At 33.7% G+C, this 16,593-nt stretch overlaps 1 protein-coding gene across 3 annotated transcripts in view; it reads left to right on the top strand.

The window, feature by feature from the left end:
• PTAR1 (protein prenyltransferase alpha subunit repeat containing 1) overlaps positions 1–16,593 on the top strand; it is a 46,799-nt gene that overhangs the window by 20,323 nt on the left and 9,883 nt on the right. For all 3 annotated transcript variants that reach the window (XM_011371293.2, XM_023537347.1, XM_011371294.2), the window contains 3 exons: positions 6,341–6,445; positions 8,319–8,532; positions 15,071–15,375. In XM_011371293.2, the coding sequence (XP_011369595.1) occupies positions 6,341–6,445; positions 8,319–8,532; positions 15,071–15,375 (624 nt within the window). The remainder of the gene's footprint in view (positions 1–6,340; positions 6,446–8,318; positions 8,533–15,070; positions 15,376–16,593) is intronic.

Below are 16,593 nucleotides of genomic sequence, written 5' to 3' on the forward strand. Positions count from 1 at the left end.
TTTTTTTTTTTTTTCCTTTATTTCCCTAGCATCTAACACTAGTGCCTGGCACATAATAGATAATCAGTTTGCAGAATGATTAAATTCAGTGAGAAAGAAATGAAGATAATAGAGAAGTAGAAGTATCATTTTATTCATGTTCTTATATGCCTCATCAAAGAGGAGTTAAAAATCCTTTAAAAAAAGATTCTTACTAGCATAATGTATACATATACATACATACATACATACATACATACGTACATACGTATATACGTATATATTATTCATTGTACATTCTAAAAGGCAGTTCAGGATAGGAAAGAACCTAGTCTTAAGATACATGGATCTTAGTCCTTTTTCATCAGTTAACTAGCAGGTGACTTTGGGCAAAATTTTAACTTCTCAAGTTTTAAGTTTCCATTATGTGAGATAAAAGATTTGAATTAGGTGATTTTTAAAAATTCTTTTGAAATTGACTTTTTAAAATTATGTATGGTTTGGTCTTATAAAGGGAAATTGTTTCATGTATCTAGTTTCAATTATGCTAATAGCAGTTAATCTTGAAATTATTCTAGTAAAATGATTAGTAGAGTTTTATGCTAGATGAATAGAAAGGAAATCTTGGTTTTCAAAATGCATTGTTGATATGTGTTCTAGTAAATTTTAATTTGCATTGGTAAGATTGTCGTATTAGAACATAAAATCATGAATACATTGGAGGGGAAAACAAGCAACTTTGGAAGTAAACTGATCCAACCCTAAAAGATATTTTGCTATTCAAAGATTCAACATTTTATGTTTAATTGTTGGTATATTCTGCAGTAACTCTGAGAATAATTGAATGATTTTTACTGTATTTTATAAATTGCTAAAAGATGGTATAACACATTGGTAGTTCAATTTATAGGTGTTACAGTCTTCGGTGAAAAAATACAGGCAAGAATAAATTTTTGAGCAGATCTCCTTTGATTACAGTGAGTGATACATATAGTTTAAAAGTCAGCTGGTTCTAGAAAAAAATGACAAGTATTTTTTTTTTTTTGGTTTGAATTTGCTTCGAAAATTGGTGAATTACTTAAAGAGGTTGACCTCATAATGTCCTATTTTTTTAATCAGTCTGTGAACATAGAGTGAGCAGAACATCTTTGAGCAACTAGAATAGCTGACAACAAGCTGCGATGATTCATGTCCTTTACTCAAGCCTATTGATTTAAATTGGTAATTTTATTTTATGTAGGTTTGACTTTTGGTTTGACATTTTGAGCTTAGAGACCTTGAGCTGGTTACCGACTCTCTCCCACCTTCGGTTTCCTCATCTGTAGAATTGAGTTAATACTAGTTTGCACTATATAAAATTATTGTTTTTGTAGATCAAAAATGATGAAATTCAAGCATCCACATCCTTGTTTCTAACACTATTCTCTAATAAAAGGAACTGGGCTTCTTGGAGAAATGGCTTATTCTATGATCAGGGTAGGGAATGTACATGATGAGCCTGGAACATCTTAGAGAGCCAGAAAGTAAGGAAGTGCGCAAAAAACCAATATGATGGGGATATGTCGAAGGGATTCCAGTGGCCAAAGTGGAACAATTTGAGCAATAAAATAACATAATGTTGTCTTATACCCCAAACTATAAAGTAGATATTCATAAGTTCATACTGACAAATAAATGATTGAACGAACAAATAGGAAACAATAAACAAATCTGCCATATAGAATAATTCCAAATAATTTAACTAGATAACCCCTCTCAAGGAGATGGAACGTAACTCCCTACTCCCTAAGTGTGACTTTCATGCAAAAAGTACAGTGGAGAAACCTGGCACATGCTACCTGAGCCAGGTAATCAAGGTCAACATCAACAGTGATATGATATGATGAAAATGGCACTTTACCTTTGAGGTCTCTTCCTCCTCAAAAATCTATAACTCTAGTCTAACCATGAGAAAAATGTCATACAAAATACCTGATCAATACTCTTTAAAACTGTCAGGGCCATCAAAAACAAGGTATATCTGAGGTGCCAAGAGGAGCCTAACGGAGAGATAGCAGTGGAATGCAATGTGATATCCTGCATGGTACCCTGAAATAGAAAAAGGACATTTGGTAAAAACTAAGGAATTCTGAATAAAATATGGACTTCTAATAGTAATCTTTCCTGATTGGTTCGTCCGCTATGACAAATGTACCATGATAATATGTTAATAATATAGGAAACTGGGACCAAGGTATACAGGAATTCTCTGTACTATTCTTAGAACTTTTCTGTAAATTTTAAACAATTTTAAAATGAAAAGTTGATTTTAAGAAACAATTGAATATTGGCATTTCATATGGTTCAATATAACCCATACTTGGGTTCTCATGGGAATTAAATTAGATAATATATGTAAATCATGTAACACAATGCCTGACTCAGAAGTGTTCAATAAATGTTAATTTTTATGAGGATGACTTTTATTATCATTATTATTTCGGACAGAGTAACTGAAGATTGAGGGGGAAAAGATGACATTTGTTTATTCGGTATTTAGTAAGTGTCAAATACCGGGTTAACCAGTGGAGATTTAGCTATAGACAGGATACAACATGGCCCCTGGTCTCCTACAAATCTTCAGTAAAGTGACAGGAGAGAGAAGCTGTAACTATTAGTTTGAGATGGAGAGAAGACAGAAAAACTTTAAAAAATAAGATAAACTTTGCAGAAATATCAAAGTACAATAACTCATGTAAAGGGATAAAACACACTACTCACCTTAGTAACTCCGAGAGGCTCCCATGGGTGAATTTTAGCTTACAGTGGAGTCTTCAATGGAAAATGATATTTTTTAAATACTGTTAAAACGGTAAGTGAAATCTGTCACAAAATTTTAAAAGAGTAACTTTTATTATTTGAAAAATCTGTGTGAAAAACCTCATTTCTTTTATAATTCTTTATTAAAACTGACGTAGTCTACTCCCTTCTCCCACCTTATAAAAAAGTCAGTCTTCACTTAATTTCATCCCACAACGAGGTTGCACGTGTAGCATGGCACTGTTCCTTACCACCCCTGCTTTCTCCTCCCAAAGCAACACAAATGCCTTTTTCTTTCCTAGTTTTTCCCACATTTATTTGATGGCCCTTACTTTATTCCTTCTTCCTCTAAGCAGTGTACCACTTAAGGCTTTAGGATCAATATAGAAACACAGCTTATTCACTATGCCTGAAAATAAAGCTGCCTCAAATTTAAAGCAGTACTCCATTTCCTCAATAAGAAACAAAACAAAACAAAAAAAAGTTAGGCTAATATCAGTATGTACATGAAATAAGCAAATGTCTTCTTATATTTAATTTTTCAGTTACACATCTTTAAAATAACGTGACATTTTAATTTATGAATTCTTCATTTTCCTGCTCACATTTCTTTAAACAATTCAAACTCCTCACATGGTTTTGTTGACATTGTGACTTTGTCATCATGAGAGCTATTTCTTTGAGTTGTCTAGCACAGTTTTTCAAAGCACATCATGTCTACTTATATCTAAGTTGTTTGAGATACAGCACTTCTTAACTCCATCTGTTGCTGGAAATTTTACCTCAAGCTGGATTCCTACTTGAATATGTTAGAGCAGTTGACTTTTTATTGTATCTCTAGGTTATGCGATAGCCATAACTTAACCACTTACCATATTTCTTCTTCAAGAAATCTTTAAAAAATTGGTTTATGACAACATCCAACACCTAAAATGTTCAGTCCTGCCCCCAGGAATATTTATTAAATTTACATTAAAATTTTGCTTTTTTTATGATTCTATCAAGTGATCTTTTTAAGTATCTATATATACAAGTGATTGAGCTTGTTTCAAGCTTAGATATCTTCCCAAATAGTACTTTGTTGTTCAAAGTAAATTAAGAAAGCACCCTTAATTTAACATACTTTGTAAAGATTCAGTTATAACATGACTTCTTTTTTGAAGAAAATTTTGATTATTTCTCCTTAGTTGTAGGTATATGGAGGAACATAGGTAGGCAATTGTAAATGAAGAGGAGTTTTAATCCACTTCCCATTTGCCCCAAGAATACTTGCTGGTGGCGCATGTGGCTGCCAGGTTTACCCCAAGATAACTCGCGGATTACAGTCCTAACCTTACCCCCCCAAATTTGCCACAAAATATCTAGCTTTTATTATTTTCACATCACTCTAGTGTATAGATAATCTTTGGAAACAAATGACATCATTCTATTTATAGCATTCTCTTTTTAGTGGTGGTATTTCCATTTACAAAATAGTGTAATTCTCCATCACTGAAAATGTCAAATTCTAGAAAACGTAGCATTCTTACCTGTGATGTTAACATCATTCTCAAACTTGTTAGCTGAAGATTCATTTGATGAATCCAATTTATGTGTACATTTCTGTTACATTAGGATTAGAGACAAGTTCTGTTCAGAAATAACTCCAAGAACAGTTTTTATATTTTATTTTCACATTGAAAACCAGTTGGATTTGCTTCAGCCTCAAAGAGCATGTAAATGTAAAATTAACACTGGCAGAGATCCAGTTTTTAAACTTTAGCGTACATCACCTAGAGGACTTGCTAATACACTTTGTTTTGGCCCACTGGAGTTTTTGATTCACTTGGTCTGGGATGAATTTTGAGTCTGTATTTCTCACAAGTTCCAGATGATGCTATCGTAGCCAGGGACCCTACTTTAAGAAAGTACTTAAAATTACATAGAGCAATATTTTGCCTCCTTTTATAGTATAGGTATCCCAACTTATTGTATGAACAAAACATTACTGATTTCAGAAGAAAAAGGATCTAGGACTGCAAAAGTAATTGGCTATTGGATTAAATATTCGTTTAATGACAAATTTCTTGTACATTGAAAGAAAAATAGTCAATAAATCCATCTGTTAAAGCAGCTTGTAAACCTTCTCGGTATCCCTTCAAATTATTTTATAGAGTGAAATTGCTGACCTAAAAATGATTGTAAAGTGCCAGTATTATCACTTGTTTAGTATTTTCATTAAAAAGTTATTCTTAGCAAATAAAAATTTAGAAGTAGTACATTACTGTTGGAAAGAAAATGTATTTAGGAATTAAATCTACCTACTGCCTCTGATTATAGACACATTGAAAAGTAGTATCAAAACTTATTTTCAAAAAGTTATCTGATAAATTATATCTAAACCTAAATTGTATTTGAGAAATCGGTGGAGCATTTTACATGACATAATAATTGCATTGAAGCTTCAAACAGTTTTAAAACAACACAAACTCACATTACTATTCTGTTTATATTCCAAAAATGAGTGGTCTAGTTTATCAAGAGCCATGCAGTATTTCACCTGGCAGTATGTCTTTTGGAAACTTATCCTAAGTAATAGTACAAATCAAAGAAGTCATAAGCACAAAGCTCTTTGAGAATTATTTTAGAATATCAGAAACTTGGAAGCAATCTAAATATCTATTCACAGGGGAGAAGGTCATTCATTTACAGCCTAGCTACTGAATGAAAACTATTTGATCACTTAAAATGTTCACTTGAGAGATTATATAGAACTATGAGGTAATTATTAAGATATAAGAACAGAATATAAAATTATTTTAAATATAGATGCATATGAGGAAAGTTAGAAGGAAAATTTCAAAAATAAAAATAGTTTTGCTAGGATAATGATTTAATTATTTTTTTCTTAACATCTCAATCATACTGTGTAATATGTGTATTTTTTTGGTAATGAACTGCACTATATCAAGTCCTACTTAGGAAGCTAGAGCAATTCTTGACTTGTAATGGATCTACCCTACAGATACTGATGTCAGGCCTTGTAAGTTTTGGAAATTAGACAAGCCAGAAAACCCCTTTGCCATCTCCCAAATAGGTAACTAAATTCATTTTCCTATTCACGTTTCATTAAATAATTTAATTCAGAATCTTCACATGGCTTGTTGACATCAGTGACTTTGTCATGATGAAAGCTATTTTCTTTTTTTGAGTTGCCTAGCACAGTTTTCTAAAGCACATCATAACTAATTTCTCAGTTGTTTGAGATAGAGTACTTTTTGAGTTCATGTGTGACTGGAAATTTTATCTCAAGCTAGAGTCCTACAGGAATACATTATAGAGCAGTTGATTTTTTATTGTATCTGTAGGTTTTGTGATTTAGAGCTATTGATTTAGAGCTTTTTCTGCTTATTATTTCAAGATTTTACGAATATATTCTTGACTACTGTGTTTGACATGTATGAGAGTTTTGTGGGGTGTTTTTTTCTTGGAAATTTGCTTCTCAATGAGATTATATTAATAGTCATGCAGTACATTTGGATAGAAAAATAAAGTAATGGTTCTTTTTATTTTTCTTTTACAGAAAAGAGCTGATCCTGTCTGGTACTTTAAATCCAATTAAGGATTTATATCTGGGAAAACTGGCCTTAACTAAGTTTCCAAAGAGTCCAGAAACATGGATTCACAGGTATAGTTAATTTACACCATACTGGATTCACAGGTATGGTTAATTTACACCATACCATTCTTTATTAGGATTCAGAATGACCGGAGAGAAAACACAGTGCGAAGCAAGGTCACATATTGATTCAAAGTATGAATTCTAAAGTCAAGTTCCCTACATTTAAATCTGGATGTCATCACTCACTAGGTACCTGTATTACCTTCGGAAATCATTTAATCACTTCAAGCTTGAGTTTTCTCATTTGTAAAATGGGACTAATAATAATACCTATCTCAGAGTTAATAGTTGAGTTTATATGAGATAATGCATGTAAACACTACTACAGTGCCTGACACATATTAAACACTCAATTTTTAGCCATTATAATTAACTATCTGAAGCAGTCATGGAGATTGCATTAGATATTCAACTATAATGAGTAACTGAAGTTTTATAACTCATTCAGGTGTGTTCCTGGTAAAATTGAAGGTGGTAATGGTTATGGTTATTAAAATTAACCAAATAAGGAAAATAAGAACAGCTGAAGTAAGTGGTGTATAGGCTGAGCTAAAGTTGCTAAGACCATAAATGCAAAGAATATTTTTAGGTTAAAAGCCTGAGTCAGATAGCCAAAATGCACATAAGAACCCTTCTCAAAATCCTGGCTGTTTGGAGGCATCTTCCTCTTGGACTCCATGTAATTACTGTATTTTGACTAAAATGAGATGGTGTGAGCATGCTGTTTAGGGTCAGAGGAGAAATTCTCTGAAGAAGTCTGTTCTCAGTTTATGAAAGCCACTTAAAACTTTACTTACATCTTGAGCATTTTTAGGATCTTCCAAGGTATCTTAGCTGTAATCGTGCCTGCAGCTAGCCTGGCATATCAGCTGTCTCCAAACCATAAAATCAGTTGTATTTTCTCCCTTAGTAGAAATTGTGATAGCAGACTTCAGAGAAATGTATAGTTTTGTATATAGAGGTCTGGAAAGGGGTGGTGGCAGAGGAAGGAGATTATTAAATATGCATCTGTCAGTTTATTGGCTTTTCTAATGTTTTATAAAGCAAGCTTTTGTTGTTAAGTAAAAAACTATTATATGAAAATGGGTGTCCTACTCAATTTCTTGTACCTTTAGGTTGGAAATTTTCATCTCAAAGTATGCTTTCTTATGAGAAATATTTATTAAAACTAAAGACATTAAGTGGATAGAGACTTTTTTAGCACATTTTATTTAAATGTATGCTAATGAAATTCTTAAATAGGCAAGGGGAAAATTTGTGGCTAAAGACATTTTAAAGCCTGTGTGATGGTCTCACTAATTCTATCTGTTTCTGTCCAGATTCTATACTATATTATAACATTTTTGCTTAATGAAAGCTGTTCTAATGCAGCTTCTTGTTTGCAAACAAGCAAATACACATAGGGCAAGGCATGAACATATAATAAAGACATGAGCCATGACTCCTTTTCTCACATTTAGCAGCCATTTAATTACATCCTCTCACCTTCAGCCACCACTACCAATGTGCATACCCACACACACCAACTGGCTTTACATTTCCTGGCCAAATGGAGTTTTGGAGTTGTCATTTTGAAACTGATAACATTCTCTTTTTGACAGATTTTAACATTTTAGAAAGGTTTGCTTTCCTCTTTGTCCTTTCTCTCCCCCACCTTCGCCCCAAATCCATGCTGCTAAAGTTAAGAATGTCTTTAAAAACAAAAACAATGAAACAACAATCCTTCCGCCCCTGCCCCCTCCCCAAAAAAAAACCTGGGCTCATAGGTATTATTTTGCATTATCTGGGGGTGGAAATTAAGAACAAAGAAAACTTTGATTGTTTTCCTCTCTGGTTTATGTTCTTGCCTCATTGTCTTTCTCACATGCCATGTTAACAGACGATGGGTGCTACAACAGCTAATTCAGGAAACCTCCTTGCCTTCCTTTGTGACCAAAGGAAACTTAGGAACAATTCCTGCAGAAAGGAAACAGCAAGTAATACAAGAGGAGATGGAGGTCTGTGGTGAAGCAGCAGGGAGATACCCAAGCAACTATAATGCCTGGTCCCATCGCATCTGGGTTTTACAACACCTGGCCAAGCTAGATGTCAAGGTAGGACTGTTAATTCCGTCTCTCTAGCACATTCTGTCTGCTCTTTAAGTCTTCCAGTAGTAAGTAGTTCCTTCTCAGAGGTGCAGTAAGGGGGGTAAGTAGAGGAACTTAATAGCAGCCCAGCAGCCTAGAGAGGATCGTGACAGCTGATACCCCCAGGGAATCTCTGGCAATTAAAAAAAAAGTTTTCATTCCTTACCAGCATATTTTGGCACTCCTAAGGCTAGTACTTTGGTAGGACAAAGGCAGGTTTAAGCAATGAGTAAGACTGAGCATAACTCATTTTGCCCTGAAGCAGGAAGGGATTATAAAACCTTATAGAATTGAAATTGTTCTTTCTTGGTAGTCTCTGGTTATACGACTTATTATGCTGAATTAGCTGGCTGCCTTTTCATAATCTCCTCTCTTAGGAAGAACAGAAGATTTCACCTAAATTTTCCCAAACTTGGCAGAGTCTGTAAATAACCTAAGAACTCCTAAGTCTCACACCAGGCCTATTATTTGGAATGAGGATAAGATTTAGAGATCAGTGTATTTCACATACTCGGGGTTATTTGGATGCAGAGCCAGTTGGAAACTCGCGCAGCCTAATCCTTTTAGTTTGGAAATGAGGAAGTAGAAGATTCCAGAGAATTGTAATGGCTTAGACTTAGCTGTGGTTACATCACTTGTTATTCACCAGAATGAGAAACAAGTATCTTTTTGCTGGTTCTTATGTACTGTAGTGTTTCTATTTTTTTTCTTCCCTTTTTATGGTATCAGTGCCATCAGAATCTAGGGTACTTTTCTAAAAGCCTCCCAGGCTTGAGACAGTTTACAGGGGTCAAAATGCCTCAAGTGGTACTTCCACATTAATGGGGAACTGTGCTCTAATTTTTATTCACAACCCACTTCTTTTTTACATCTCTTTTCACAGGTTCCCTCTCCTTTCTGTTTCTTAGCCAGAGATTCCTCCAAGAGAAATAGAGTTTTTATTTCTGGCAGATTTTAAGCGAACAATTCTAGAAGAATAGCCCTTCCCTCCAGTTTATATGGCTTTGTGTTTCAGGAGGGAAGGACACCTAATGAAGTGCAAAGAGCTAAGACAGAATCACATCGACTTGGGCTGAGATTCTGGTCCTACTAGCTATATGTGGAAAGTAAGGCTTTAATGTTTTCATCTGTAAAATGGGGCTCTACTTTCTGCCTCAGTGGATTATCATGAGAATTACTTCAGTTAATGTGCATAAAGTAGTGGGCATCTAATAATAGAGGCTCACTAAATTTTGGTTCTTTTCTCTGTTCCCCACAGATAGAAAGTTTAGATGAAACTGACTACCCGTTTGCTAGGTCAACTCAGTACAATTTGTTCACGTAAAAGTGTTAAAACTCTTAAGTCCAGAAAAGTTGAGACATCTTTGGAAACTCCCTTGCCTTGGTTTGAACCTTTTAAGGTGGCATTCCCATAAAATCAGGGACATGGGGCCAAGGTGAAATTTTTGGTTACTTGAGACCATCCTATGTTGAAGACGAGAACACATTAGTGGTGTGTTGACTCAGCTGCCTCAGTTCACTCCTAGACTCACGATCCGAGGCTCACGTATTGTCACTACTGCCATTGTAGTGTCTCACTCTCAATGAAGAGTGCTAAATTTGCAAAATCCCCTTTTCCTGTAAACCATTGAGCCTAGCTAGGAGATCATGTCCTGCTATTTTTTGTCTGTTAGAGCTGGGGCCCAATCCCTGGGCTACAGACTGGTACCGGTCCGTGGCCTGTTAGGAACTGGACCTCATAGCGGGAGGTGAGTGCCGGGTGAATGAGCGAAGTTTCATCTGTATTTGTAGCTGCTCCCCAGCGCTAGCATCACCACCTTAGCTCCACCTCAGATCATCAGACGTTAGATTCTCATAGAAGCACAGGTCCCTGATGCCAAAAGGGTTGGGGACTGCTGTATTAGAGGAAGTAATCACAGAAATACCAGTAGTCTAGAGCAGCTTAAAAATATATGTATAATGAGCCAGCATTCTTTTTACTTAGAATATTGTACCTGACTTTTTAAAGTGCTGGTATCCACCATTAATGAAGGTATGAAAACGAACATTGAAGAAATTGCTATAATCATACCGAGGGTCAACATGGCAACATTTACCAGATTTTACCAATAACAAACCCAAAAATGTGCGTGTTATCTCTAATCTAGCAGTTCTGCTTCTAGGAGTTCATCTTAAAGAAATAATGAAGATGCAGTATGGTATAGTGACCACTCAGTGGTCATACAGACCTCATTTGAATCCTGACTCTACCACCAATTTGCTGTGTGGCCTTGAGGAAGTTTCTTAGCCTCTCTGACCTACAGTTTCCTCATCTGTAAAATAGAGTTGATGATAATCCCTGCCACATCAAGCGATGTAAATTAAATGGGAGAATCCACATGAAGTGACTATCACAAATGCTTATACTAAGCACTCAACAAATACTGGCTATTAATTAAATACAGAAGTTTGGTATATAAAAATACTGTTTATAATAGTAAAAAACTATTTTATAATAGTAAAAAACTCCAATAATGAGGGATTAGTTACATTATAGTCCATGACTATATTGGAATGTTTTGTTGCTAGAAAAAATTGTATTTTGGAAGATTATTTAAAGAAAAATGTTCATAGGTTAAGGATATAAAATTAAATATGATATGGGTCTAATACAATTTTTAAATATGCTGTTAGCATTGAATGTGATTTTAAAGTGTTTAGAACAGTGCCTGGCATATTATAAGTACTCAGCAGATATTTACATGCACACAGTGCTGTTATGGATATATTTTCTTGTATTTTCTCTAATAAGCATGGTCAGTTTTCTATTCAGGAAAAAAAAAAGATTAGAAAATAAAGAATATGTATCAGTGCTATGGGATAGAATTATGAGAGGTTTTAAGTTTGTTTCATGTTTCCTGTGATGTTCGTGTTGAAGTGAACACACAAACATAGGAAACATGATGTTAAGTAAATTTTTAAATAGTCTCATTTTTGAGGGTGATGTTGGGTGGGAGGAAAGACAATTGAGCAGAGTTTATTACTACTGGCCAATTAAATGTTGATATGGGGTGTCACTTGAGAAAGCACAGAGGGTCACATCTCCCTAAAAGATATACAAAGGTCAATAAAGATATGAAAAAGGTGTTCAACATCATTAGCCATTAGAGAAATGCAAATCAAAACCATAGTGTGATACCATTTCACACCAACTAGGATGGCTAAAATTAAAAAGACAGACAATAACAAGTATTGGCAAGGATGTGGAGAAATTGAAACTTTTATACATTGCTGGTAGGATTGTGAAATCATGCACCCAGTGTGAAAAACAGTTTGGTATTTTCTTAAAAAATTAACATAGAATCATCTTTTATGACTGAAGTTGTGCTCCTGTGTATACCAAGAAGAATTAAAAACGTGTTCATACCAGAACTTGTACAAGAAATACTTGTAGCAACATTATTCATAATAGTCACAAAAAAAAAAAAAAGTAACAACCCAAATGTCTGATTTCTGAGGAATGGATATACAAAACGTGGTATCGCCATTGTTCAGCCATAAAAAAGGAATGAAGTCCTAATGATACATGCTATAACATGGATGAACCTTGAAACATTATGCTGGTTGAAAGTAACCAAATTCAAAAGGTCATGTGTTGTATGATTCTATTTATATATGATATCTTTAGAATAGACAAAGCAGACTAGTGGGTGCCAGAGGCTGGGGGGAATGGAGAATTAGGGGACTCAATAGGAATAAGGGTTGTTTTGGAGGCAATGAAGATGTTCTGAAATTAGATAACAGTGATAGCTACATAACTTTATGAATATACTAAAAACCACCAGTTTATTTTTCAACTTCAAAAATTGATTCCAAAGTTCATTAGAAAGAATAAAGCTTTAAGAACAAACTGCTGAAAAAAAGAAAAATAAGGAACACCGTATATCACTATATGTTTAAATGTTTATAGAATAATTAAAACTGTGGTTCTGGCTCAAAAATAGACAATAATAGAAGAGACTATAAAGCCCAGAAACAAATCCCAATACATAATATGTAGAAATTTCACTGATGATAAATACGGCATTTTACATAATTGGAGAAAGAATTCTTTGTTCATTTGTAATGCTGATAAGATCGACTTTTTAGAAAATAATTGTTAGGTTTTAATCTCATATACCAAACCACTCTAAATGAAAGAAAAACATCTGAGGGGAGAAAAGAAATTTAAAGTCAATTATAGTAGTATGTTAAGAAAACTATTTACAATATAGAGACTTACTATCTTTAATATATAAAAATTTCTTACAAACCCATAAGAAAAATAATGAATATTACAAATAGTAAATTAAGCAACTTATAAAAGAAGAGAATTAGGCAAAGCAGGCAATTCATAAAAGAAACAAAGAAAAATAAGTGACTAGACACCTGTTAGAATAGCTATAATCAACAGGACAAGTAATAACAAATGCTGGAGAGGATGTGGAGAAAAAGGAACCCTTACTGCTGGTGGGACTGCAAATTGGTACAGCCACTATGGAAAACAGTATGGAGGGTCCTCAAAGAACTAAGAATTGATCTACTATATGATCCAGCAATCCCTCTACTGGGTATTTACCCCAAAGACTTGAAAACTCATATCCAAAAAGATATTTGCACAACAATGTTCACAGCAGCATTATTCATAGTAGCCAGGACGTGGAAGCAACTGAAGTAATCTACAGTAGATGATTGGCTAAAGAAGCGAGGGTACATATATACAATGGAATATTACTCAGCCATAAGAAGAGATGAAATAATCATGCTAAGCGAAATAAGCCAGACAGAAAAAGTTGAAAATCACATGATAATCACTTATATGCTGGAATATAAACCTAAAAACAACAAAGAACAAGGCAAACAAACAGAGACTCATGGACATGGACAATAGACTAGTGGTTACCAGAGGGGAAGGGGAGGGATGAGGTAGATGGGGTAAGAGGGGTTCAAAGATGTGGTGACAGAAATCTATAAGAGGTGAACATACAGTGTAAATATATATGTGTATGTATGTATGTATATATGTATGTATGTGTGTGTATATATATATATATATATGCCTTACTGTTAAAATATATAGCTGAAACTTATTGGATTTCATTAATCAATGTCACCATAATTAATTAATTAAGTGACCAGGAAAAATATTTAGCCTTAGTGATAATTAAGTACAAATTAAAATGAAATGTGATATTCCATTTATTAAATTAGAGAAGATTAAAGTATTGGTGAAAAATGTAGGAAACAGACATTAAGATACACTCCCAATAGTATTATAAATTTTATACAGCACTTTGACAGTATATATCAAGAACTTTACAATATATTTTTCATTTTTCCAGTAAGTATACTTCTAGAAATTTCTCCTAAATAAGATATGCACATAGATTTATATATGTGTTTTTATAAAAGTATTCCTTGTGAGAGAATGGTTAAATTGTGACAATCTTCAGAATGATATATTGTGTAAAAGTTAGGAATTACACGTTATGGAATAATATTTAATGACATGAGGATATATAACTTAAGTAGAATAAAATCAGCATAAAAGAATATCCCGTTTGTTTTAAAAATAAACTGTGCACATGCATGCACAGAAAAAAGCTAAAAGATTGAGTAAATGCCAGAATGTTAAAAGTGGTTATTGCTGGCTAATAGGATATTGAGTGATTTTTTTTAATGACTGATGGCATATGTATATAAGAATGAACTTTCCTTAGTCTTTCATTTTAAACCTGTTATCTTTGTTTCATAGCCCTGCTTCTGTAGTTTTCTTGTAGTTGATTTATTCACTCATTCGTTTTTTTTTTTAGCTGGAATGTTGGAAAAGAATAATGATATTTAAGGTATATCATATAAAGGTCATGTATTCTATCAGTACGTTGTAGGTAAACTGTATCTTTATGCAGTGTCTTTAAGATCACTTAACAATCAATTATCATTGTCTTTTTTTTTTTAAATAATTACCTGTATCTATATACCTTTTTATTCTAATAAGAAAATGCCCTGAAATTCCTGTTAAAGTTTCTTCACCAGTTTAGTATGCATCTTATATTTTAGGGAAAAGAATATAGTCAGTTTTTCTCTTAGAAAGTCTGAGAAAAAAATTTTAAAGGAATTAAATTGATTTTGTTGAAAACTTTGCATATATCTAGTTTTTTGCTTCAAAATTATAGTAAATTCCAATTTTTATATGTAGAAATATGCAGTAAGAAATAATTTAAATGTTTTTCATGTTACATAAATTCTTTTTAAACGCATTTTATTTTTTTAAAGAAGCTGTGCCAAAATTTAAAATTATATTTTAGTATTCACTGAGCTTTCACTGTGACAGCATGGTATTGGACATTGTATATAAAATATTGGTAGGAATGGTATTATCAAAAGAAAAAAAAACAAGTAATGAATCGAAGAAATTCAAGGTGGTAATGGAGAAAGAAAAGCCTTTGGCAGTTTCTCATCTCACCTCCCTTTTTCTTCCTACAAGATTCTTCTTGATGAACTATCTTCTACTAAACACTGGGCATCCATGCACGTTTCAGACCACAGTGGATTTCACTACCGCCAGTTTCTGTTAAAGTCTTTGATTAGCCAAACTGTGAAAGACAGTTCTGTCTTGGAGCAAAACCCTTTGAGAAATGAGTCAGCCCTAGTTCTTCCAAAAGATGAAGAAGCAGCAGCTTCAACAGAGGAACCAAGAATAAATATTCCCCATCTTCTAGAAGAAGAAGTTGAATTCAGCACTGATCTTATTGATTCCTATCCAGGACATGAAACCCTTTGGTGTCACAGGTAAGAGAAGGGAAAATTCATTTCCTGTGTGAAACTGTGCATATCTTTACAAGAGCTACAGAAAGTCTTACATCTGACTCCTGCCTGCTTGGGTAGTTTTGGTAATCTGCTTTAGGAGCTTTGCCTGAGTGATTTGGAGGATTTTATGTTACCATATCCTCCTCACGATCATCATCAATGAGAGGTTCCCCATGTAGATCTTCACCTGCAGCTTAGGATGGTGGTATTCAACCTTGACTGCACAACAGAATAACGTGTTACTTCCAAACTAAAAACAATAGAGACCCTCTTATTTAGCAGATCTGGGATGGAGCACTGCCATCTGTTTTTTAAAAACAACAAAGACCCTAACAGATAAATTAGATGCACAGTCAGAGTTGTGACCATTCATTAGATTCTGAGAATATTTAGCATTTTGTCATTCTTCAGATCATTATGATCTGCAAATGAACTTAATGTAAGTATAATTAACATTTAGATACTTTTTTTAAATTTTTTTTTTTAAGGAAAGTATATTTTGAGAGTGGAACAGGATCATTAGGAAGGAGTGAAATAGGGTTAGCAACCTCATAACTTGAGTTCTGAGCACATTTGATAGTAAAGTAGCTTTCACATTGGAGTGAAGTCCGGATATGGAAACCCCTTGGTCAGTTTACTTTGGATCATCATTTAGTTGGAGGCATCTTTGTCTTTATAAATATAGATTTTACTTCAGGTCATAAGATTCTTTTTGTAGACAAAAGACTTGCCTGTGTTGGGCAGGATGTAGGCATTTTAAATATTTGTATATTTTTAAAGTTAATTGAAATTTGCCCCCTTTTTCCAGTCTAAATGTATTTAGAAGGCAGAAGACATTCTCTCTTTGGCACCTTCATAAATACATTTTTTTTTTTTTTTAAATGATACTCCACATTTTCAAGAGAGAAGATAGTTCTTGACTTGTATCTTGTTTTGGTGTTAACAGATTTTTGTTGCTGTTTTATATTTAGGCACTTTCATGGCCAGGCTCAGAGAATTTTTTAAATGATATTTCTGTTTGAGAGGTTAACAAAGCAGAAACTTATGTCGTCATCCAAAGATTAATTGGATTTTGGGGTTGGGAGTGCGGAGAAGAGATAGTTGGGATAGCCTATATATTAAACAGCCCAGTTTTCTATTGATTATTCATTGCCTTTAGGCAGTTTATCTGCCCTTTAAGTTATATCTTCTATAAAATAG

Source organism: Pteropus vampyrus, unplaced genomic scaffold (genome assembly GCF_000151845.1).
Source record: "Pteropus vampyrus isolate Shadow unplaced genomic scaffold, Pvam_2.0 Scaffold186, whole genome shotgun sequence".
Taxonomy (NCBI): domain Eukaryota; kingdom Metazoa; phylum Chordata; class Mammalia; order Chiroptera; family Pteropodidae; genus Pteropus; species Pteropus vampyrus.